General features: G+C 42.8%; 1 protein-coding gene across 1 annotated transcript in view; it reads right to left on the bottom strand.

The window, feature by feature from the left end:
- Nucleotides 1-3887: 3887 nt before the first annotated feature.
- LOC144823003 (gap junction beta-5 protein-like) overlaps nucleotides 3888-24079 on the bottom strand; it is an 87059-nt gene continuing 66867 nt past the window's right edge. The window contains exon 2 of the mRNA XM_078681108.1: nucleotides 3888-4858. Coding sequence (XP_078537234.1) covers nucleotides 4031-4825 — 795 coding nt within the window. The 5' untranslated portion in view covers nucleotides 4826-4858 and the 3' untranslated portion in view covers nucleotides 3888-4030. The remainder of the gene's footprint in view (nucleotides 4859-24079) is intronic.

Below are 24079 nucleotides of genomic sequence, written 5' to 3'. Positions count from 1 at the left end.
GAAGCACATGGGCAAGAGAGAGCAATAAGGGGGGAATTGCACACAAAAGAGATAGCTGGAAAACACATGCACTCTCACAGAGTGCTTAAAAAATAAAGAAAAAAGTAGTTGCCGAAAAATAAGCATAGGAAGCATAGAAGCCTGCTAATTAAAGAGTTGGTAAAGAGCCTAGGGTTCCTGGGAGGGACAAACACAAGATGAACATTTCCAATTTCCATTAGAAAGCAAGCAAGTAAGAGGGAAAGTAAAGCCAACCAATGGTAATCAGTGGACAGGCTTCAAGAGTCTGCATGTTCTTTATACGCCAGCACAATGTCTTTCTCAACCAGACAGCTTACCCTGTCAGGTAGACTCGACTTTAAAAGAAGCTTGTCCCATTGCGTGGCTGATGTAACTTCAAGAAAAGAAAGAAGACTGTTAACCATATCACTAAATACTTTCTTTATTGAGAATTATCACCTCAATTGATGAATATGTGAAAGTAAAAAGAAGAAAACAATACACGGACTGCTGAAAAGAATAAGGCTCCGTTCAGGAGAGTCTGAATAATTCTTGGTATGGCCTAGGGGTTCTGGCCTTGCGGCCCTGTTTTATTAGGTTCACATACCGCAGCCCACACGACTTACTGAAGAACAAGGTTCCTTGGTGTCTCCATGTCAATTCGGACACCTAATTCAACCCACTGTTTCACTTTGCAAACAGCTGCAAACTTGAGGTTAATCAAGTCAATTTAATTGATGCAAATATAAAATGAAACTCCAAGAATGATTTCTTATATGTAAGGCAGGATGGCATTTACTGTTGAATTGTGTTACACATTGTGCTTACGTGGATATACTTCCTTTGGTTTTACAATTGTTCTTCATCATACAATACAATACAATTAAACACTTGATAGTCTGTTCATTTTGTCACAAGCAGTATGCGCTCCCTAAAATTGGTGCTCTATGAATGAGCATAGAAAAGTGTGACAATGTAAACCTACATGTAGAAATACCTCTGAATAAGTTGTAAAAAATAAACTCACAATAATAATGACACTGTTACACATAGATTGAATGCAGCGAAGCTACTCATCACAAAACTTAAAAGAAATACTGCTATAAGAAATACTGCAGAATGACTGTAAACGAACGAGCTATGTGCTTGGGAACTAGTTGATAGTCCATGGATCTATACAACTGACTGAATTCAAAGAATGGACATACGAGTATTTGTGTGACATGGAAAGACAACCTCCGTCACACATTTGTCCTATGTGTTAAAAAAAAAACTAAAAAAATACAAGACTATTCCTCAATTCCATCCTGGTAGGCCTAGTTGATCATTTTTAAAACGTGCTTTCAATATTCTCTGGAAGTTTTGGACTCTATGCTGTGTGCTGTCATTCCCTTACATAATGGTATAGCTGGGTGGAGGGACCATTAAAAAGAGGTGGCCTGTGTGGGCCACCCATGCTTGTTGTGGGACCATCACAGCTTATAATGCTTGGTTCAGAGGGAGGCTGCTGCGAGGAGGCCATTTAAAACCGGGAAGGGAGTTGGCTTGTGAATTCCTCTACCTCTCAATAAGTTATATGCAGAACAAAACTAGTGGGCACTGCTTCCCTTCCTCCACCTGCCTATAAATATGCATTGTGGATACCCGAATGAGGTGTAGATTGTGAGCTAGTTGTTCATGCCTAGCGGTTCAACCTACCAGCTCATCATTCTCATTTAGTTCATCAATAATACGGGAGCTCTGGGTAAGCATTTGGACTGGGTTTGGCACAGGGCTGCCTTGGAAAATGCCCTTGCCATTTAGCATTCTTTTACAGCCAGGCGGACTAATGTGGGCGTTTTGATGGCTCGGCATAGGATCCCTCACTACAGTTGATTAGATGGGAGCAAAGACCTCGGCATAGACATAGAGCCTCTCAGTTGCCCGGTGTAGTCACATTGACGATGTTTAAAGCTAACAAGTGTAATGAGGGCAGGTAAGGACTGAACTTCCAGCACTCCACAGAGGGAGTACAGAGGCAGTGCATAAAGCCATGGGAGAGGAAAATGCAGGGAACAGTAAACTAGGGCACAGTGGCAGTCATCATACTCGCAGCAGAGAGCGGCAGCAAGATTTGAGGTCAGAGAGGATTTCACTGCTGAGTTATATGAGTAGAATCACCCAGGGGGTTTTGGAGGGTTGGTCAGGCAGAAGCCCTAGGTGAGGCAAGCGGACAGACAAAGAGGGAAATGAACCAAGAAAGGTAAGATGTGGAGTGCAGGTTTCTAAGTTGTACCTCTCAAAAATTTGGCTACAAATGACTGTGGTTGGTGAATATTCTTTAAAAGCCACGTTAAAAAATTGGAGGACAGAAGACACTACGAAAGGGGAGAACTGCAGTAGATGATAGTTTAGTTTGATGTAACCCTTACTGAAAAAATTGATTCAAAGCTCTAACAGGCCAATGTGTAAACCAATAACTCTCTGTGATATTATTACGAGAGTCACTCAGAACAGAAAAAAAAAGTTGATATTTCCGCTCAGTATCTCCCTCTCTCTTTAATTTGTTCTCTTCCCATGAGAAGAGAATTGAATGTATATAAATTGACCCCAGTGCATCAGGGATTTGGGTGAATTTGTATGGGCCATTGTTCTGTGAAATTATTGAGTATTGATCCCTGATCAGGATCACAATCTCACCCCCCTTCTCTTTCGAAGGAAATGCATTTGACCGCACAGAGCTTGAGTGGGCTGCCGAGTCTGCTCCAGCAGAGTCTCTGTGGGCACAGCAGAAAGAAGTGGCAGGCTCATGCAGGTAGAGGGTGGACAGCAGGTCAGAGTCAGATAGTTTGGAGAAGAAGAAAGGCGGCCGCCTGTTAGCCTTTTGGAACCAGTAGCGTCTGAACACAGGTTCTCCCTGAAGGAACTGCATTGTCCCCGGGGGCGGGTTGTGTGTGACAGACAGAACGGAGGCTCGGGTACAAAGGAACCACTCCTGCGATTTGGGCGAGTAAGGCTCAATTGGACGGAAAGTAACAGTTATAAGGGAAAAACTGAGAAACTCTAATCAAAGTTGAAATTAGCCCAGTAGCCCGTGTGTGGGAGGATCTGCCTTGCTATGAAATATGTTTTCTAAGGCCCAATGCGGGACATAGATATTGCACCATCTTCTGTATTGATATCTCAATATTAACAGCCTTTGTGTGTCCCCATGGAAAGTCCTCTGAGCACAATATAGACTTTGGGTTTCTCTGTGTCGCCAAAAATTGATTTTTTTTTAAAATACAGCATTTGTTCTTACAAGCGGTCACAGTCTGAAATATTCACAACTGAATTTCCCATATATTCAGAGGTTACTAACAGCACAGGCGTATCCACTGAACGAGATGCATTTGATTCATCAAGGTGTATCCACCCAGCAGTGCAGAGTAGCTCAGCTTCAATGACCCTTAAAGTCTCTTGTACCTCTGCTGAGAGAGAGAGAGACAAATAAGACATCAGTTTCTGGCAGTCTACAATCATTGTTGTGCAATGGACACATTTTCTGACAACGGGACCAGCACCATCAACTTTTTCAAAGAGGTCACTAGATTGCTGTCAAAATACGTTGACTTTATGGCCAAACATAAGTGAGCCGGAAGCAGAGTGGTGAAATGTTCTTGAACCCTCTGTGACATAATCACTTCCCTGCAAAAACATTATGACAATGCCTCTATTTCGTATCTGTCGCGCTAGGCACAGTACTTTTTTTGAGCTACTTGATTTACTTCTAGTAGTTGGTCTTTGGATCATGGTACTTTTTTGACATCACATTTACCAAGCTACATGATGGATATTGCATCTTTTCAAAGGTTTTGGATGATACCAAATGTCTGGCAAGATGGCTTGCATCTGTGCATAATATCATTCACCAAAACCGTCAGTGGATAACCAACAGGATCCCAACACAGCATGAAGGTTCTCGTGGTCACAAAGTCATTAGTTCAGTTCAATGTGCAGTGTAACCCAACCATGCTGTCTTTTTTCCTACATTATACAGATGTGTGGAATCCTATTTTGAGTTCTCAATTTCAATGGTGGGCGGCCTGCAGTCCATCCCATTGAAAATTGGCTGTCCTGACATAGTGTCTTCTTGTTTGACTTTCAGTTTTGAGTGCTCACCAGAGCTGATGACTTCCTTATTGTACTTTTTGCTCACACATTCCCGACACCTCTTGACCACTAGGTAGGTCACTTCGCATAAGTTGAGAATGATGCATAGGACGGAGGTGGCAATCATGAAGAAGGTGAAGAGATTTTTCTCGGTGGAGCGGGGTATGTAGCAGTCCACCGTATTGGGGCATGGCTGGAGAGTGCATTTCACCAGTCTTGGAAGGGTGTAGTTTTCATAGAGCATGTGAAAGACATAGAGAAAGACACTGTCCACAGAGGCTTTAAAAAGGAGGCTCAGGAGGTAGGTCCACCAGAGGCCCCCTCGCTTCTTACTGGTGTCGGCGTATAACTTTCTGTAGTCCTTTCCCAGCTTCTCTCTGGCCTTCCGCTCCTTGTCCTCCCTGTACGCCACATGCATGATCACCAGCAGAGAGGGGCAAGTGACGAAAATGAGCTGCAGGGCCCAGAGGCGGACATGGGACACAGGAAAATAGTGGTCATAGCAGACATTTCTGCAGCCGGGCTGGCGGGTGTCGCAGTCGAAGTCGCGCTGGTCTTCGCCCCAAACGCGGGTCACTGTTAGAAGGTAGACCAGTACGCGAAAGATGAAGACCACAGAAAGCCAGATGCGCCCAAAAGATGTTGAGTACTTGTTGGCTCCGCTCAAGAGGGCCTCGTACACTACCCAGTTCATGGTAGCTTCAGACTTTGACTTCTAAAATTGAATCTGAAAGAAAACGATGAGAATACATTGAAAATAAACTACATTTTACAGTGTTTTATAATACATGAAAGCTTGCAATGCATGTGTAAAAGCCTGTCTTTAAATTCCATATTACATTCGAGTTGTGACATCTCTAGTCACATGTATTAATCAAAGGATGTAGCTGTTCAACTGTAATAAGTTATTACAGTTGATATGCGGGCCCAGTCCTTGCATGACGCAAGGACAATGCAAAGGCGACAGTAGGGATTTACAAAGCCATCAAGAGGTGACTTGCATGGTCTTGTGTGACTTTGTAAAGAAACGTAATGCAGCGCAGTGGCTTATAATGCATTGCGTTACATTTTAAAGTGGTAGGTTTTCCATGGGTAGAGCATGGGAACTGCATTGTGAGAAACAGAGAGAGCAGAAATCAGCCATATCTAATAGGATATGGCATGCTTCTGCTCACCTCCTAGTGCACTGTGCCCTGCCTAGCGCCAACGCAGGCACCTGTTCACCAAGGTGCAAGGGTGCCTGAGTTACATGCAAGATTCTTTTTGTTCCGGAAGGGATATCTTCCTCCACATAAACTTTTCAAAGAGGCATTTTCCTCTTTTGGGATGTGAAGCAGAATGCATTACACAGAGTAAGAGGAAGTAACGAGGAGAAATATAGATGTTTCTCCTAGTTATGCCTCTATGTGATAGGTGAAGGATGTTGGTGCAATGTCCATGCTACACACATGGAACGCCTACCACTATGAAAACGTAACGTAATGTAGCATAAGCTGCTGTGTTTCTTTACAAAGTCACGCACGGCGGTGCAAATCACCCCTTGTGTGGCTTTGTAAACCTTACTCAAGCCTTTGCATTGCCCCTCTGTCAACTGCACCTCCACCACGCAAGAACAACCCAAAGGCTTAGAAAATCTGTGCCCAAGGATTTAAGTTTGTGAGAAAGGTGATGGTACGACCATGTGCTATAAAGTATATAATACCTTCTTCTGTACATTAAAAGGATATTGTAAGTTAGCTCAGAATTACATATAAACAAACCCGGCCTCATTCATCCAAATGGTCATGGAACTTCTTGGTGATTTATAGTATCCTGTCAATGTACTGTAGGGTGTACTTTACCTTATATAGTATAAAATATTCAAATGTGCAAACCTTGTATTGTCCTTTTACGAACCGAAATGTGTGTCAGGGTATTCATGCTCAGCAACGACAGACTTAATGTTAATAAGATCGACTCTGTGGGCTCAGCCATCTTTGAGACTCTCTTTAAAGGTCATGATATTTTGGAGTAAGACAGCGAGGCAGATTTGTTAAAGTTGACTTCTCCTCTCATGGCCTAATAGGTGAAAGCTTCCAGATGCAGAAAAAGAGCATTTATACTAATTATACCTGGGGAAGCAGGTGGCCTGTGTCTTGTAATTACCTTTCACATATATATGTAATCATTTTTAGTTAGAAGCCTATCAGACAGCACAGCTATCTGGCTTGCTAACAACATCTTGGGGACATTTAGAAAGCTTACCAGGGAATGCATTCCACTGTTGCTTACCATTGGCTTTGTGGTTTGTAATTCACATTTGCTTGCTTTCTAATTGGTGGCTTTGTTTGTTTTTAGGCTGCCCAGCTTGAATTCTTCCCCTCTTTGGCCTAAATTGTATTTACCGTATACTTCCAACAGTACTGGATTTCTGTAAATAGGTTTTAATTCTTGTTCTTATCTTGTCATATTTGCTGTGCAGTCAAAGAGAGAGATACATGTCAGGCTCTGGCTTCCAGGGAGCTTGGTGTTTACTTTTCTTTCTCTGACTTCAAAGTGGGAGGATTTATGTGGCAATCATGCAACACTCTACTATGCTCTATGACATTCGACTCTCAAACACTACTCCACTCTATGCCTCTCCCTTGTAGATCAATCTACTCCACTCTATGCCACTCTACTCTACAGTAGTCTACTGCACTCCTCGCAACACCCTCTATGCCACTCCACTCTGTTCTACAACACTCCACTCTATTGCCCTCCACTCTACTACACTCTCCTCCACTCTACTGCACTCTATGCCCTTCCACTCTACAATGTTACTCACTCCACAACACTCTACACCAATCAATTCTACACCACTCCATGACACTCCACTTCACGCTACTCCACAACTCTCCACACCACTCCATAGCTCTCAACTCTAGTCCACTTTACAACACCCCACTCCACACCACTCTTCTTTACCCCCCTAACTTTTAGCCATGCTGAACGGCCGCCACGCTAGTGTACAACATGGCTGAAACTTATTGGCAAAGCCAGTAGCTTTTGCATAGGCAACACCTATTGGCTTGGTTAATGATTGTTCCCTATTAGTTTACAACAGATATTTCTCCTATATGCCTGAACCTCCTTTCTAGAGCAATTACCCTACAAAACATGACCGTCATTTTATTTTCTCGAGACAAAACCAACAAGTGAATCACACATCGCCTCCTCTTCTGAATGCCACCTCATTTACAGGGTTCACTTTTTCCTCTTTCGAGCAAACCCTTGACTGACAAGCTTTTGCAAATGGAATAGGCTCCAACTTGCACAACCTTCTCTCCAAACCTGTGTTATAAAAACAGACTTATCTGTTTTGGGTATGTTCACACGCACCATTCTTTCATTTCTCGCAGTCTATGAGCTTCTTCTCAGGTGGACTCTAGGGGAAGAGGGGCTGGTGAACGAGCGGCATGTCTACACTAGTGCTAGTGCTCACCTGGCACTCTCTTTAAAACCTAGAATGATAGTTATGGAGAGAGGATCAGCTGTGCATACACTCTTCGGCACACATGCTTGTTGCATAGACATAACTGTGTCTAAGTCCAGCCACGTCCCGTGCAGGTAAGATTGGTGGAGTGGTGGGGGCCGGTTGGTGGGGGGGTATTTCGACGGACGATGACGAGGGAAAATCAAATAAATAATTAATGTTCCCTTTTCATCGTCCATCGAAACCCCCCCACACGGCCTTACCACCCCACTGCACTTGCCTGCATGGGCCGCACCTTTCTAAGTCACAGAGAACTAAGTAGGCTGATACATGGCATAGGATGACTTCGGTGTGAGGAGTTCATCTGGTCACTTTTTCCATTACATTGTAGCTAAGAGCACGCTCTGGCCTTGAGTACACGTGCCTAAGACCAACCTCAGAGTACAAGAATGGCCTACATCTTGCTTCAGTGTGTGACTAGCTACATCCTCTTGAGACTCTAGTGGAGAGCTTCTTCTTTTTCTTTATTTTTGCTATGTTGAAATGCAAGGTCTTTTTTATTTTGTTTACCTGCATTGATAGTGGAAGGGTTCACTGTACCCAGGACCAGAAAATATGTGATTTTGCGGCCACTGCGTTTTTTGCATGATTGTCGATTTTCCGAATTTGCCACCTAAACCATCATCTGCCGCATAATCTGCAGATTTTAACAAAAGACAATGTTTTGTAGCTCAAACGTTTCAAGTTACTGAAAATCTGAAAATGCAGAAATACGTGTTGCTGCGCAGTGGAAGAACCTTTGCAAAGTTGGACTGGTCACTTTTCTGTTGCTTATTGATATATTTGAGGGTTCAATTATTTGTACTAATGTAAAGCAACCAAGGCCCAGGAAGTCTTACCAAATTTAAAAATGATGAACTAATATAAGAATACTATTACAAAATGTGCCACATTATGCTAAATCATTTTGCTTTTCTTGCAGCATAATTTACTTATCCTGCCACATAATTTGGCCCTCTCCTGCTGCATAATTCCAGTGGCACTGACTGTACCTTACCTGTGCATTACAATACCCATGGGTGGTTGGTTGTACGGCAAATCAAGGGTATGCAGCTCCAAGGCACCACCAGCAGAGGGTATCAGGTAAAACAGACAAGGAAGACAGACTTCCCTCCGACGATAAAACTGACATCAAAATGTCCTCTAGGACTTTGATGGCACAAGCTCGCCAATACTGGGCACACATTCTCTCAAAATCGCACCTAGTCAGCCACCCACCTACTGTAGGTAAATACATGTCTTCTGTATATTACTTACTCGTACTAAAACTTCTCCTATGTATGGTTGATTCGTGCTAGAGGTGATCAAATAGTGGCTGTTGACTGGGAAAAAGACACTAAATACAAATTCTCTACTATTCTGCACTTGCACTTCATTGTACTAAATCCTACTCCAAATCTGGTAAATAAATCCTTTTAATTGGAAAATATTTCCTTTTAGAACTTGAAAAGAGACAAGTCAATAGAATTTATGATGAAAAGGATGGACTGTTGCTTAAATGTTGTCAGATTAGTTGGGGCAGTGAGAGGGCAACCCCAGACATGCTCTCAGATCTGCAAATGCCCACCCTATGAACGAAAACCCCAAATGCTTTTTTGGGTTTCTGTTGGTGATGAAACTCCCTCAACCATCAATTTCATACATGGCCAGAAGCCCATACACTCTATTGAAGCATCACATCATTTTTCAGAGACCTATGGTGATGATATTCAAATACTCACAGTGACTTTCTAAACGTTTTTACAGCTCTCTTGAGGATGCATCCGTGGTGCACTGCTAACTCTTTTTAAGGCTTTTCCTATGACAAATCTGCGTTATGGATAGAGGATCGGCTGTGCATACACTCTAACTGCTAACTCTTTATAAGGCTTTACCTATGACAAATCAAGATTTTATCATTATTAGAATACATCTGAGTCTCTTTGTTCGCACCGCAAACTTAGAATGTTAGAAATCTAACAAAAACGGTTAACGACATACTAATAATTTTACTATTGTAGCATCCTATCTGCTCATTTTAAGTTTTCTTTTGGCACACAAACAATGCAATGTCTCCGGTGTTGCTCTTGGTTTTAAGTCTGGGGTCACTGTACAGTTATTTAATACTCATATTCTGATACGTGGGAAGTAGAAAACAGTATTTTGCTTTCTTTATTCACTGCAGCTTTTTAAAATGTTTTGACCACTGGTCAAAAGACAAGTCAGGCCTACTTGCATTGTCAATTTGTTTTGGTCTTGTTGGTCCCCTGTTTAAGCCTCTTTTCCTCTTACAAGTGCCAACTTGTGAAAAAAGCGGCCTGTTGTACCCTGCCCCTATCACTAATAAACGCAAACAGTAAGAATTCTAAGTTGCCCATGTGTTTGATCTCTGTTTGGCTTATGAGACCAATTGTGACATAATTCACTCGATTAACTTTTAAATCAATATTTTTGTTCAAAAGGAAATGAAGAAGTCGCTTTTGAAGCCATGGGTTCAATGTGAATCAAGCACTTCAAGCCTGTTATTGACAAAGCGGTCTCCTCGCTCAGCTGAACACAGAGGCGGCCTCTCCCTCTCTCTCGCCTACGGAGGCGGAGCAAGCCTGCTGCTTCCTTTGCCATATGCAACAGGAAACATTTATCCTTATGAAAATGAAACTGCACTTCTTCTCTCCATTGAAACAATTGACTTTTCGAGAGAATGGTACAGGCTGTAGAATAAAAGTCGGTAACAATTGCCTACCCATCTTTGACCTCATCCAGGTCTCTTATAATGAGATATATAATCCTGCAAAGACAGGTAACCCATTTCAAATCACTTCTTCCTGCCTTTTTGGCAGGCGTCTGGCTAACTTATAATTAGGGCACCCAGTTTTATGGTATTTATTTTTTTCCACATTTACGTCTGTATTTATCCATATTTATTTTTAGGCCATTTTATCTGTATTTATCCATATTTCTTTTGTGTTTTCTGTATAAATGAAGTTGTAAAACTGTACAGTTCCATATTTATTTAACTGATAGACATCCACTCATACTTTGATGTCTGTGTCGTGATTTAGCTATTTAAGCTGCCAAATATTACGTAACAATTTATCCACTAAATATTAGCATTATGCCACAAATCCATGTTGACATATGCCATTATTTAAAGAAATTTCATCCTGTTTCTTATTTCCCGTGCTGTCCATCCGCTCACCTGTTGGGATACAATTCATGAAATACAGCAGGGAGAGTCACTTAAAAGAAGCACAATTTTCTGTATTATCCACTTTTAAAAATAAATGCAGACAGAAAACACATTGTTTTCTGCCTTTATTTAACTGTAAAAATCCGTAAAATTGGAAAACAGGGAGCCTTACTTATAATGAACGTAGATTTATCTGCACTCCAACGTTGATGAAAATGACACTACACACTCTTTGACTTGCCGGTGCCATCACCAGGTTCACTATTTCCAACTCTCTTACGGACTGAGATGTTTTGAGGTATCGATTTAGAGTTTCCCTTCTCGGTGTACTGTGGTAAGCGGGAGATCGAGATATGCATAAGCAAGTGAGGCGCAGGAGCTTCCAGATGTTAGTCTGTTGTCATCTATCAGTAAACTTATCTAGAAATGTGCATGTTAGAGGTTTTGGTCCTAGTGACAGGCCACCCTACCGGGTAGGGCACTTGCAGTGTGCGCTACGTATTAGAAATGTCCTTGGGTTAGAAAGAAGAGGTTAGGGGCGTGGCTTGAGCACCGGCCAAGATGGCGGCGTAACTCCGGAGCTCCGACACAAGCCTCAGCGCATCACTTTTTATCTGCAGCGCGGAAGGGATTTCACGCTGTCCTGCGGTGCAAATGTGAACCGGAATGTGAGCTGTGCTGACTGCTCTCTTTGTTTCCCGGCTCCGCAAATTTCTTCACCACTTTCGCGGAGGTGCCGTTTTCGGCGATTGCGGCCATCATTTTGTGCGCCGGCCGTGCTCTCCACACGGCGGCCGGCAGAGAAGTTCCTGAGCGGTCCCTGGTCTGCCGCAACGATAATTAAGCCTGATGATTATGGCTCTGCATAAAAGGTGACCCTACTCCCAGCCTGATGCTGCTTCTGGTTGTTTCTCTCCCCTAATACGACCTGGCATTCACGGCTCCGCCGCCATTTTGTGACTTCCCTCAGCTCTTCGATTGACTCCTCTGCTTATATTAACTTGTTCTTCATCAGTGTTCTTCACCTACGATGCGCTTCTTCTATGCTTCACGAAAGGGTCCTGTTTTTACCCCTTCTACATACTTTTCATGAGTTGCCTATGTACATCTGAGAGACTGTGAATTATAGGATGTCTGCAAATTTTTTAGCTCTACTACTCTATATTGGAGACTATTGGTGACCTGTCACAGATGCTGTTAGTTTCTCCCCTGGTATTATCTCCTACAGAGGATTTTTATGAACGGTCTAAGAACATTACTCTGCACGATCCCTCTGTTCACTCAGATCAATAGGTTCTTTACGCTGCAGTGACACTTATCGTCGATGGATCTTGTTGCTTCAGGGTTTTGCCTTCACAGGCTTTCAACGTAGCTTCTACACATATCCTCTAACCGTTTTTCTTCTGCGTAACTCTGTATGACCTGCATCATTTCATTCTGTTTGGTATTCAAGTGACTTCCATTCAGTCTCATTTGTTCTTGCACTACTCTGTGTTACTAGTTCTGCTCTCCTCATCAATGGCGGCTTGCTGACATACACCTGCCTTTCCAGTTTTTCATGGGGAAAATTAGTACTTTAAAACTGGCTTCATCCTCTGTTTTGCCGGCTGGCTCAGATTCAGATTCTCCTTACCAAGACATGGAAGACGACGCGTCATCAAAAGCTGCTTCGACACGTGGAGCTATCCCGAAAGAACGGAGCAAAGGCAAGACGCCGTCTTCCTTAAATTCTTCTAGACGTCTCAAGAAAGATCCTCCTTCTCCAGGAAGCAACTCATCGTCCTCCTCTATGGATCTTATTTTGGAAGAGCTTCGTGCATTTAAACCTTTTATGGAAGCCACCACCAAAAACATGCAGGCTATGCAGGAAAAATGGTCTTCTTTGGATTCACGTGTTCAGAATCTGGAACTCACGACAGACTCTCTGCAATCTTCTTGTTCTCACATTCCATCTCTGGAGGCGGAAATCCTCCTCCTTAAGCGCCAGACAGAGGATTTGGAAAACAGGAATCGTAGGAACAATCTACGCTTATATGGACTTCCAGAACTTACAGAGGGGCCTAATCCTACCACTTTCTTCCAATCCTTTCTCGCCAAGATATTGGATGCTTCGGCCTTAGCCTCCGTCAATATTCAACAAGCTCATCGCCTTGGTCCTAAGGACGTTAGCAAACCTAGAGGAGTCATCATGTTATTCCTGCAATACACTGACCTTTTACAGGTCCTCTCAGCTGCCAAGCTCAAGAAGCAGATCGTGTGGGAAGGCCACCGCTTGTTTCTATCGCAAGATGTCTCCAAGACTAGCGCGGATCGGAGGAAGAAGTTTTTGGATTTGAGACCTCAGCTCAGAGCACTCAATGCTAGATATGGTCTCCTTCATCCTTGTCTCTTCAAGGTCACATACAAGGATAGAACAACCACCTACGATGATCCTGCAGTCCTGCAAGAGTTTCTTCGACGCCATGGTCCAGACGTTATGGGTGTCTTTAATCCTGGTTGACGGGATTCACTGCCTCTTTGTCTCAGTTTGGCTATGGTCCTGATGCTCTGTTATTGATGCTGTTGTTGTGTTTTCCCATTGTTTCTCATTGCAATCGTTATTTTATTCTTTTGTATCTCTAGTCTTCAGATTTAGTCACTTTTCCTGCTTTCTTTGATCCATTTCTCTATTTACTAGTCTGTTTGCTCTTGTTTTTTGCAGACACCCCCTTTCCCTTTCCCTTTTCATCTGCTGTATCATATTGTCCTATATGCTGCATTTGGATTCATGGTTATGGAGGTTTGATGTCCGCTCTGGATGTTGTCGCTGTTGTCTCCCGATGCCACCTTCCCATCCTTGTTTTTGCGTTTTTTCGTTTTTCGTAAGTATGTACTTCAGTCGTTCTTTTTGGACATGTACTGTCTTCTTGTTCGCTCTTATTTCTGTCCTTTTATCCTATTCTTCTGCACCTGTTTTCCTGACAGTTTTTTCTCTCTCCTTTCTTTTCTTTTCTTACCCTTCTCTCCTCCCTTTACTTCCTCTTTCTTTTTTTCGACCTCATTTTTCTCCCTGTAGCAATGATTTCTCTCTTTCCATCTTTCTCCTTTTCCATCTCTCTCATCTTTTCCTTTTTATCATCATATTTCCATTTTTCTAAATTTGTTCAATATATTTCTTATGCATTAATAAGCATGTTGCTGTTAGTTGTTTTTCTAAATTGTTCCGTTCCGTGTAACGATGTGGAACGTTATGGGATTGAATAATCCCATTAAACGACAAAGGGTCCTTTCACACTTAGCAAGACTTAAGACTGACGTTGCCCTCCTTCAGGAGACTCACCTCGCTGAGGTGGAGGCCCTGAAGCTTAAGCGCTGTTGGGTGGGTCATGTTATTTGCTCTCCTACGTCCACCAGAAAGAATGGTGTTGTAATTTTGTTGCATAAAAAGTTAAACGTTTCTTCAATTACTCATGAATGCGATGTTGATGGCCGTTGGGTCATTGTTACATTACTGATAGATAATATTCCTCTCACCCTTTTTAATGTGTATGCCCCTACTGGGATTGACAGATCCTTCTGGCTATCTGTCTCCTCCAAGTTATCCTCCCTTTCTGGGGATTATATACTTCTTGGTGGAGACTGTAATCAGGTTGTTGACCCTTTCCTTGACGTCACTCAAAAGTCAATTTTGTTCCCCCTAGAATGCACACTCAATTTGTAAATTCTTTTCAAAACAACGCGTTAGTAGATATTTGGAGATTGTTTAATCCAGATATTAGAGAATACAGTTTTTTCTCCCCTCCTCACCAATCCCAATCCCGCATTGGTTATGTTTTTCTTAGTAAATCCGTGTCACAACACGCTATTGGCTCTATTCTACTCTCTGACCATGCTCCTGTTTTTGTAGATCTTGACCTACTCTCATTCTCTCCCCACTCTGGCAGGTGGAGTTTCAACAATGCTCTGCTTTTAGAACCCGCTTTCTGTACCAATTTTACCACCTTTGCCAAATAATTTTTTCTATTTAATCACACTCATGACTCCCCTTTTGTTATGGTTTGGGATTCTTTTAAAGCAGCCTCTATGGGTTTCATTATTAATTTTGTAGCTCAGCGTAAGAAGCTTCGAGAGGCCAAATCGGAGAAAATTCTCGCTGATATTAAAGCCTTGGAACTTGCCTATTATGCCTCTAAATCTGAATCCTCCCTTAAAACTCTTATTGAAGCGAAAATCTCATTTAATAAATTTACAACTGACGCTGCTTCTAATGTCTTGCTCAAATGTAACTCCAGATATTATGGTGGTAAGAACAAAATGGGGAAGCTTTTGGCCAACTACTTAAAGATTCGGAAGGAGCGTACTAAGATTCAATGTATCAAGACTTCTTCTGGAGAGTCCACTTTTAAAGACAAAGGCATCCTCTCTGAATTTGTCAAATTTTACGACACTCTTTATACTCCAGAGCAGGTTGCGAATACTGATGATCTCCTCTCTTATTTTCATTCTCTTCCATCTCCTTCGGTTTCCCATGTTGATCTTCACTCCCTGGAACAGGACATTACACTCTCTGAAATCTCCCATGCCGTTTCTAAACTTCGCCATGGTAAATCTCCAGGTCCTGACGGATTTACTATAGAATTTTATAGCCATTTTGCTTCTCTCCTTCTTCCTGAACTTTTACTCCTATTTCAATATTTCCTGGAGGCGAACTCCTCTAGCGGTTCTTTTCAGCAGGCTTTAATTTGCTTAATCCCCAAAGAGGATAAGGATCATTCCTTATGCAAAAATTATAGGCCAATATCTTTGGTCAACACTGATTATAAGATTCTAGCAAATATATTATCGTTACGCATGGATCCCCTCTTACCGGATCTAATTGGTGCTGAACAATCTGGTTTTATCAAAGGCCGTCTTTCCTCCGATAATTCTAGAGTTTTGCTTAACATACTTATTGAGGCTTCTTCTCTGCCCCTTCCTTTCGCAGCTATCTCTTTAGTTTCAGGCTTTTCGTTGGATCGGCATTCCTTCCAAATTCATTTCTATTGTCTCTTTACTTTATTCTAATCCTCAAGCCTCTATTTTTGTTAATGGGATGACCTCGGACTATTTCTCTTTACATAGGGGGGTTCGGCAGGGTTGCCCCCTATCCCCCTTACTTTTTGTTTTAGCCTTGGAACCCTTCCTTACTAAAATCCGACTAGACAACAGTATCTCTAGTTTTCATTTTGGTTCTCATCAGGTCAAACTCTCGGTTTATGCTGACGATATTCTTTTTTACTGCTCCGATCCTGTTACCTCTATTCTCTCTTTTCTTCAGCAAGTCTCCTCCTTTTCTGCAGTTTCTGGTTACCGCTTGAACGCCGACAAGTGTGAAATTTTGCCCTTGAATTCTCTTTGCCAGAAACATCTTTTTTTTCAAACAGGCTTTGGATGGCAACCTTCTAAAATCAAATACCTGGGGGTTTGTTTGCTCCTCATTTATCTGATACTCTTAAACTAAATTTCGATTATATTTACAAGAAAATGGACTCGGCCATTACTCGTTGGCATCCGCTCTTTTTGTCCTGGTGGGGTCGGCTCAACTCTATAAAGATGATGTTATCCCCCCTGCTTCTCTATACCATTTCCATGCTCCCTCTGCACATTCCACTTTCTTTCTTCAAAAAAATGGATTCTTTACTGTTGAAATTTCTATGGAACGGTAAACGCCCTCGCATAGCTCTTGCCTCCCTGCGAAAAGATAAAGCTCATTCTGGTGTACTTTTTCCTGATTTTAAAGAATACCACCGAGCCTTTTCTTTGAAGCAATCAATTCGTTGGTTTTCATCTAATCTTCCGCATTATCCTCCTGTCTGGCTGAATATGGAATCCTATTTTATTTCTCCATTTACCTTCCGCAAATTCTTGTCCGTTACATCCTCCTTAGCTCATCTCCGCACACCTGTTATTTCATACTCTCGCAATCTTCTTCTTCCCAATATGTCTTCATCTTATCCCTCCCTCCTTTCCATCCACGAACAACCGATCTGGCACAATTCACTTTTCAAAATTCGTAACCGTACCATTTTTTGGAACACTTGGTACTCTCGAGGAATATGTTGGATTTCTCAACTTCTCTTTCAGGATACACCTCTTTCCTTCCAAGAACTTCAATCCCTTTTCTCGTTACCCACCTCTGCTAACTCACAATCCATTGCTCTTTATCCAGTCTTGGTATTCTATCTTTGTTCTTTACCACCTTCCAATGATGTTCCTCTAAACCGTAAACACACTTCTCTATTATTGGATGCTTCCCCTTCTGCATCTGCTCTGTACAATTCTTTCCGTTTTACCACCGATAGATTGAAATCTCGCATTGAAGCTGCCTGGGAATCGGATTTTTCTCTGTGTTGGCCTGTACTCTTATGGGAAAAACTTTGGACTAAACTTCATAAGACCTCTAGAGCTGCTAATACCACCCAAACTCTATATTTTATTTATCATAGAACTCTATTCACTCCACTTGCTCTATCCCGTTTTTCACCAGGAATTCTTTCTACCTGCTGGTCCTGTCCTTACCCCTCTGCTGATCTCAAACACATGCTGTTTGACTGTCCTCCCATTTCCCAGTTTTGGCAGTCAGTTTGGAAGCAAATGCAAAAAATATTCCGGTTCCAGATCCCCTTTTCCTCCTCATAAGTTTTTTTAGGCTCCCTTTCACCGGACCTCCCTCTCTCTCCCAGCCACTACCTTTTACTCGACCTCTTCATAGCTGTAGCTTTTCATATCATCACTTCCAATTGGAAGCAAGCTGCAAATGTTTCCTACCAATCTTGGTGGAATGCGGTCTGTTTTCATCACCGTCTAGATACCAATTATGTCTCCCCCATTTCCCTAGCCATCAAACGTGACCTGGTTTGGCTTCCTTTGGTAACATATCTTTCATCCTCTGCTCCTGCACATTCTTCTCCAGATTCTGCAACAGTTGAAGTACACAAACCACCTTGATTTTCTTGTTACCTGTTTTTCTTATTACCTGATTGCTATAATTACTAAGTTCTAATATAATGTATTTTACTTTTCACTTGTAATCACATGATATGTTCATAATTCCTCAAGCTTGTTATGCTTACTTTTTATGAAATTGTTATTGTATTACTTATTTCATCCATCTACTTATTGTAACTCTTATTCCCCTCCTTCCCCTCCCTCCTCCCTTTTACTTTCTTCAATAAATCAAACTTAAAAAGAAAGAAGTGGTTAAAAAAATGTAAAGAAAATGTGCAGTATTGCAACGCTATAGAAACCAAGAAAATGCGTGCCTTATGATGTGCCATGAAAACTAAACAGCAGCTTGCATGATTTCATCATGTGTTGAACAAATGTGGAGATTGCTGCATGCCAGTGTTTGGGCAAATTTGCAGGACTGTTGCAGGTCAGGCTCTGAGGCATTGCTTCCAGTGTGCGAGTCTGGCATAGATGTGTGGGTGTGTGTAAAGTTTAAATCGGTTTTGAATATCAGGCCCAAACCCCGACTATTTGAAAGTTGTCTTTGATTAAATGTGCTTTGAAAGTTTCTCTCTGTTAGTAAATAAAAAAAACGAGGGTAGGAGCAATGAATTTTAAATTGTAACAATTATTCAACCAATATTGACGTAGTGTAAATATGATTCATTTACAACAGCCTTTCTTACACATCGCTTGGATTAGCAATTGTTATTCACAGAGTTGTACCTTTACTGTACTTATAAATATACCATTTACTACAACGTTTCAGTTAAAAAGCATATTATTGTGTTAGTCAAAGGAGGCATAACTCAACATGTGGCGCTGTATATTTGTTTTTTGTGCGTCTTACTCCATGTTATTATGTTTGCCAGTTATTGTATGTTGAGTTGTTTATCTGTGACTGTGGTGCAGTTGTTGCAGCCTGCAGCATCTTCCTTGCAGTCATTGCTAATAGATGTGTGCCATGCTGGTGCTGCAGTTGTTTTATTTTCTGCATGTTGAAGTCCAGCAGTGTGGTTGCGTGTGTGTGTGTTTGATCTATGCCCATCTCTAATTGACACTGGTGTACCAGCGCTTGTGCCCCACACCCTGTGCTTATACACATGTAAAATAAAAAACTTTCACTCACTCCATTGCACTACTCTGTCCCACCCTATTCCTCTCTCAGAATATCCTCTACCTCCACTCTGACTCATCCCAAACTTCATTATACTACTATCATCTCCAAAATAACCCTATCTAGACTCTTCCTCCCTCTATCCCTCCTGGCTCACCCCAAATGGGATGATGTACATGATTTTTCCCTCACGTACCCCTCCTTTGACTCTACCTAAACATCTTTTACAACTGTGATCTCCCTAATCCCTTTCTAGAGACTCTACCCTCCTCCATCTCTCTTTTTTTACTCATCCCAACCTCATCTTACTACTATGATCTCCTAAATAACACTTTCTAGACTCTTCCCTCTTCTATCCCTCCATTATCCTATTCAATCCAACTAACAGACACAAAGGTCCTCTGCTCAAATTAACTCATATTTCACTAAAGTAATTCACCTCTAATCCGTTTGGGTTCCGAGAATCATACTACTCGCCAAAAGATGCTTTGATGCCTCATCTGGGGTAGTAAGCGCTATACAAATACAATTACAATACAATTTAGTATAATATGTGATGGCTGCGCCAGGCTCTCACAGAGGGTCAAGCTGTCAGCACAGGAGTCAGCAGGCGATGGATGGCATGACGTAGAGCTCGTTCTCAACTTATCAGCTTGTTTGGGGTAAGGGAGGGAGGGAGACTTGTAAGTATTAAAAAAACACACAAACTCTTTCGTGCTTGGAAGAGATGAAGGAGGTTCTTCAAGAGGATGGGCACAGGTGAGGTGCAGAACAGCAAACGCTCTATTGTTGCAGAAATTTTCAAAAGCCAGTTTAAGAGACTTAAACCATCAAATTTTGGAATGAGTCCCCAGCAATCAAAGAAGGACAGTGGTCAGGCCAAGTGTCATAGGGTCTAATCAACGGTACACTGACAAAATATCAACACCCAAAATATCCCCATACAAACATATTGTGATCAAAATATCGAAGTCAAAAATATTTATATCCTATATTTATAATCGTTACTACAAAAAAATCTGAAAAAAATATTGATGTGATAAATATAGTTGTACAAAATATCGTATTTTTTGTTTATATAAAATAAATTAATAAATATTAAATATACTATATTAGATTTAATATATATTTTAACAAATATAACAAATACATTAGATTAAAAAAAGTTAAACACACAGATATAAGAATAAATATATATCTATTTCCTTTAAATAATTATTAAACTAATCATCTTATTGTCTTTTTTATTTTTTTAGTTATAAACAAATCATTTAACAAATGAATATATATATATATATATATATATATATATATATATATATATATATATATATATATATATATATATATATATATATATATATATATATATATATTGTAGCTCTTGCTTGATCCGAAGTACTAGGAATCACTCGAACTACATCAAAGGCTCCAAGCAACAGCCTTTATTCAAAAGGTATGGAAAACATGCTTCGGCAGGATCCTTTTAGCAGTCACACGCCAGCCTGACGCGTTTCGATAATTCTCCTCAGAGGCTTGTGGCGGATGAAGTGCACTGCCTTACTTCCCGTTTTTCTCCTCTCATGGCGCACACCTGTTTTGGTACTGCGCTTCGGTTTATGGGAATTGTAGTGCCATTTAAGTGTGCAATGTTCTGCTGGCTTCGTTTCAAGGCCCTGGATGGGCCCCCGCCTCCGATGTTTTCCTAAATCCTGTGTGATGTAGCTCCGAAAATGGGCTGGCAGGATGACAGTCCACACGGCTCCCAAGTTACCAGGATGGTGCATTCCCGACGGCTCGGCTGCCGTTTTAACATTGTAGCTCTTGCTTGATCCGAAGTACTAGGAATCACTCGAACTACATCAAAGGCTCCAAGCAACAGCCTTTATTCAAAAGGTATGGAAAACATGCTTCGGCAGGATCCTTATAGCAGTCACACGCCAGCCTGACGCGTTTCGATAATTCTCCTCAGAGGCTTGTGGCGGATGAAGTGCACTGCCTTACTTCCCGTTTTTCTCCTCTCATGGCGCACACCTGTTTTGGTACTGCGCTGCGGTTTATGGGAATTGTAGTGCCATTTAAGTGTGCAATGTTCTGCTGGCTTCGTTTCAAGGCCCTGGATGGGCCCCCGCCTCCGATGTTTTCCTAAATCCTGTGTGATGTAGCTCCGAAAATGGGCTGGCAGGATGACAGTCCACACGGCTCCCAAGTTACCAGGATGGTGCATTCCCGACGGCTCGGCTGCCGTTTTAACATTGTAGCTCTTGCTTGATCCGAAGTACTAGGAATCACTCGAACTACATCAAAGGCTCCAAGCAACAGCCTTTATTCAAAAGGTATGGAAAACATGCTTCGGCAGGATCCTTTTAGCAGTCACACGCCAGCCTGACGCGTTTCGATAATTCTCCTCAGAGGCTTGTGGCGGATGAAGTGCACTGCCTTACTTCCCGTTTTTCTCCTCTCATGGCGCACACCTGTTTTGGTACTGCGCTGCGGTTTATGGGAATTGTAGTGCCATTTAAGTGTGCAATGTTCTGCTGGCTTCGTTTCAAGGCCCTGGATGGGCCCCCGCCTCCGATGTTTTCCTAAATCCTGTGTGATGTAGCTCCGAAAATGGGCTGGCAGGATGACAGTCCACACGGCTCCCAAGTTACCAGGATGGTGCATTCCCGACGGCTCGGCTGCCGTTTTAACATTGTAGCTCTTGCTTGATCCGAAGTACTAGGAATCACTCGAACTACATCAAAGGCTCCAAGCAACAGCCTTTATTCAAAAGGTATGGAAAACATGCTTCGGCAGGATCCTTTTAGCAGTCACACGCCAGCCTGACGCGTTTCGATAATTCTCCTCAGAGGCTTGTGGCGGATGAAGTGCACTGCCTTACTTCCCGTTTTTCTCCTCTCATGGCGCATACCTGTTTTGGTACTGCGCTGCGGTTTATGGGAATTGTAGTGCCATTTAAGTGTGCAATGTTCTGCTGGCTTCGTTTCAAGGCCCTGGATGGGCCCCCGCCTCCGATGTTTTCCTAAATCCTGTGTGATGTAGCTCCGAAAATGGGCTGGCAGGATGACAGTCCACACGGCTCCCAAGTTACCAGGATGGTGCATTCCCGACGGCTCGGCTGCCGTTTTAACATTGTAGCTCTTGCTTGATCCGAAGTACTAGGAATCACTCGAACTACATCAAAGGCTCCAAGCAACAGCCTTTATTCAAAAGGTATGGAAAACATGCTTCGGCAGGATCCTTTTAGCAGTCACACGCCAGCCTGACGCGTTTCGATAATTCTCCTCAGAGGCTTGTGGCGGATGAAGTGCACTGCCTTACTTCCCGTTTTTCTCCTCTCATGGCGCACACCTGTTTTGGTACTGCGCTGCGGTTTATGGGAATTGTAGTGCCATTTAAGTGTGCAATGTTCTGCTGGCTTCGTTTCAAGGCCCTGGATGGGCCCCCGCCTCCGATGTTTTCCTAAATCCTGTGTGATGTAGCTCCGAAAATGGGCTGGCAGGATGACAGTCCACACGGCTCCCAAGTTACCAGGATGGTGCATTCCCGACGGCTCGGCTGCCGTTTTAACATTGTAGCTCTTGCTTGATCCGAAGTACTAGGAATCACTCGAACTACATCAAAGGCTCCAAGCAACAGCCTTTATTCAAAAGGTATGGAAAACATGCTTCGGCAGGATCCTTTTAGCAGTCACACGCCAGCCTGACGCGTTTCGATAATTCTCCTCAGAGGCTTGTGGCGGATGAAGTGCACTGCCTTACTTCCCGTTTTTCTCCTCTCATGGCGCACACCTGTTTTGGTACTGCGCTGCGGTTTATGGGAATTGTAGTGCCATTTAAGTGTGCAATGTTCTGCTGGCTTCGTTTCAAGGCCCTGGATGGGCCCCCGCCTCCGATGTTTTCCTAAATCCTGTGTGATGTAGCTCCGAAAATGGGCTGGCAGGATGACAGTCCACACGGCTCCCAAGTTACCAGGATGGTGCATTCCCGACGGCTCGGCTGCCGTTTTAACATTGTAGCTCTTGCTTGATCCGAAGTACTAGGAATCACTCGAACTACATCAAAGGCTCCAAGCAACAGCCTTTATTCAAAAGGTATGGAAAACATGCTTCGGCAGGATCCTTTTAGCAGTCACACGCCAGCCTGACGCGTTTCGATAATTCTCCTCAGAGGCTTGTGGCGGATGAAGTGCACTGCCTTACTTCCCGTTTTTCTCCTCTCATGGCGCACACCTGTTTTGGTACTGCGCTGCGGTTTATGGGAATTGTAGTGCCATTTAAGTGTGCAATGTTCTGCTGGCTTCGTTTCAAGGCCCTGGATGGGCCCCCGCCTCCGATGTTTTCCTAAATCCTGTGTGATGTAGCTCCGAAAATGGGCTGGCAGGATGACAGTCCACACGGCTCCCAATCACACAGGATTTAGGAAAACATCGGAGGCGGGGGCCCATCCAGGGCCTTGAAACGAAGCCAGCAGAACATTGCACACTTAAATGGCACTACAATTCCCATAAACCGCAGCGCAGTACCAAAACAGGTGTGCGCCATGAGAGGAGAAAAACGGGAAGTAAGGCAGTGCACTTCATCCGCCACAAGCCTCTGAGGAGAATTATCGAAACGCGTCAGGCTGGCGTGTGACTGCTAAAAGGATCCTGCCGAAGCATGTTTTCCATACCTTTTGAATAAAGGCTGTTGCTTGGAGCCTTTGATGTAGTTCGAGTGATTCCTAGTACTTCGGATCAAGCAAGAGCTACAATGTTAAAACGGCAGCCGAGCCGTCGGGAATGCACCATCCTGGTAACTTGGGAGCCGTGTGGACTGTCATCCTGCCAGCCCATTTTCGGAGCTACATCACACAGGATTTAGGAAAACATCGGAGGCGGGGGCCCATCCAGGGCCTTGAAACGAAGCCAGCAGAACATTGCACACTTAAATGGCACTACAATTCCCATAAACCGCAGCGCAGTACCAAAACAGGTGTACGCCATGAGAGGAGAAAAACGGGAAGTAAGGCAGTGCACTTCATCCGCCACAAGCCTCTGAGGAGAATTATCGAAACGCGTCAGGCTGGCGTGTGACTGCTAAAAGGATCCTGCCGAAGCATGTTTTCCATACCTTTTGAATAAAGGCTGTTGCTTGGAGCCTTTGATGTAGTTCGAGTGATTCCTAGTACTTCGGATCAAG

This window comes from Lissotriton helveticus, chromosome 3_1 (assembly GCF_964261635.1).
Source record: "Lissotriton helveticus chromosome 3_1, aLisHel1.1, whole genome shotgun sequence".
Classification (NCBI taxonomy): domain Eukaryota; kingdom Metazoa; phylum Chordata; class Amphibia; order Caudata; family Salamandridae; genus Lissotriton; species Lissotriton helveticus.
The sequence above is the reverse complement of the archived record's forward strand: the minus strand, read 5'-3'. Positions and strand labels throughout refer to the sequence as shown.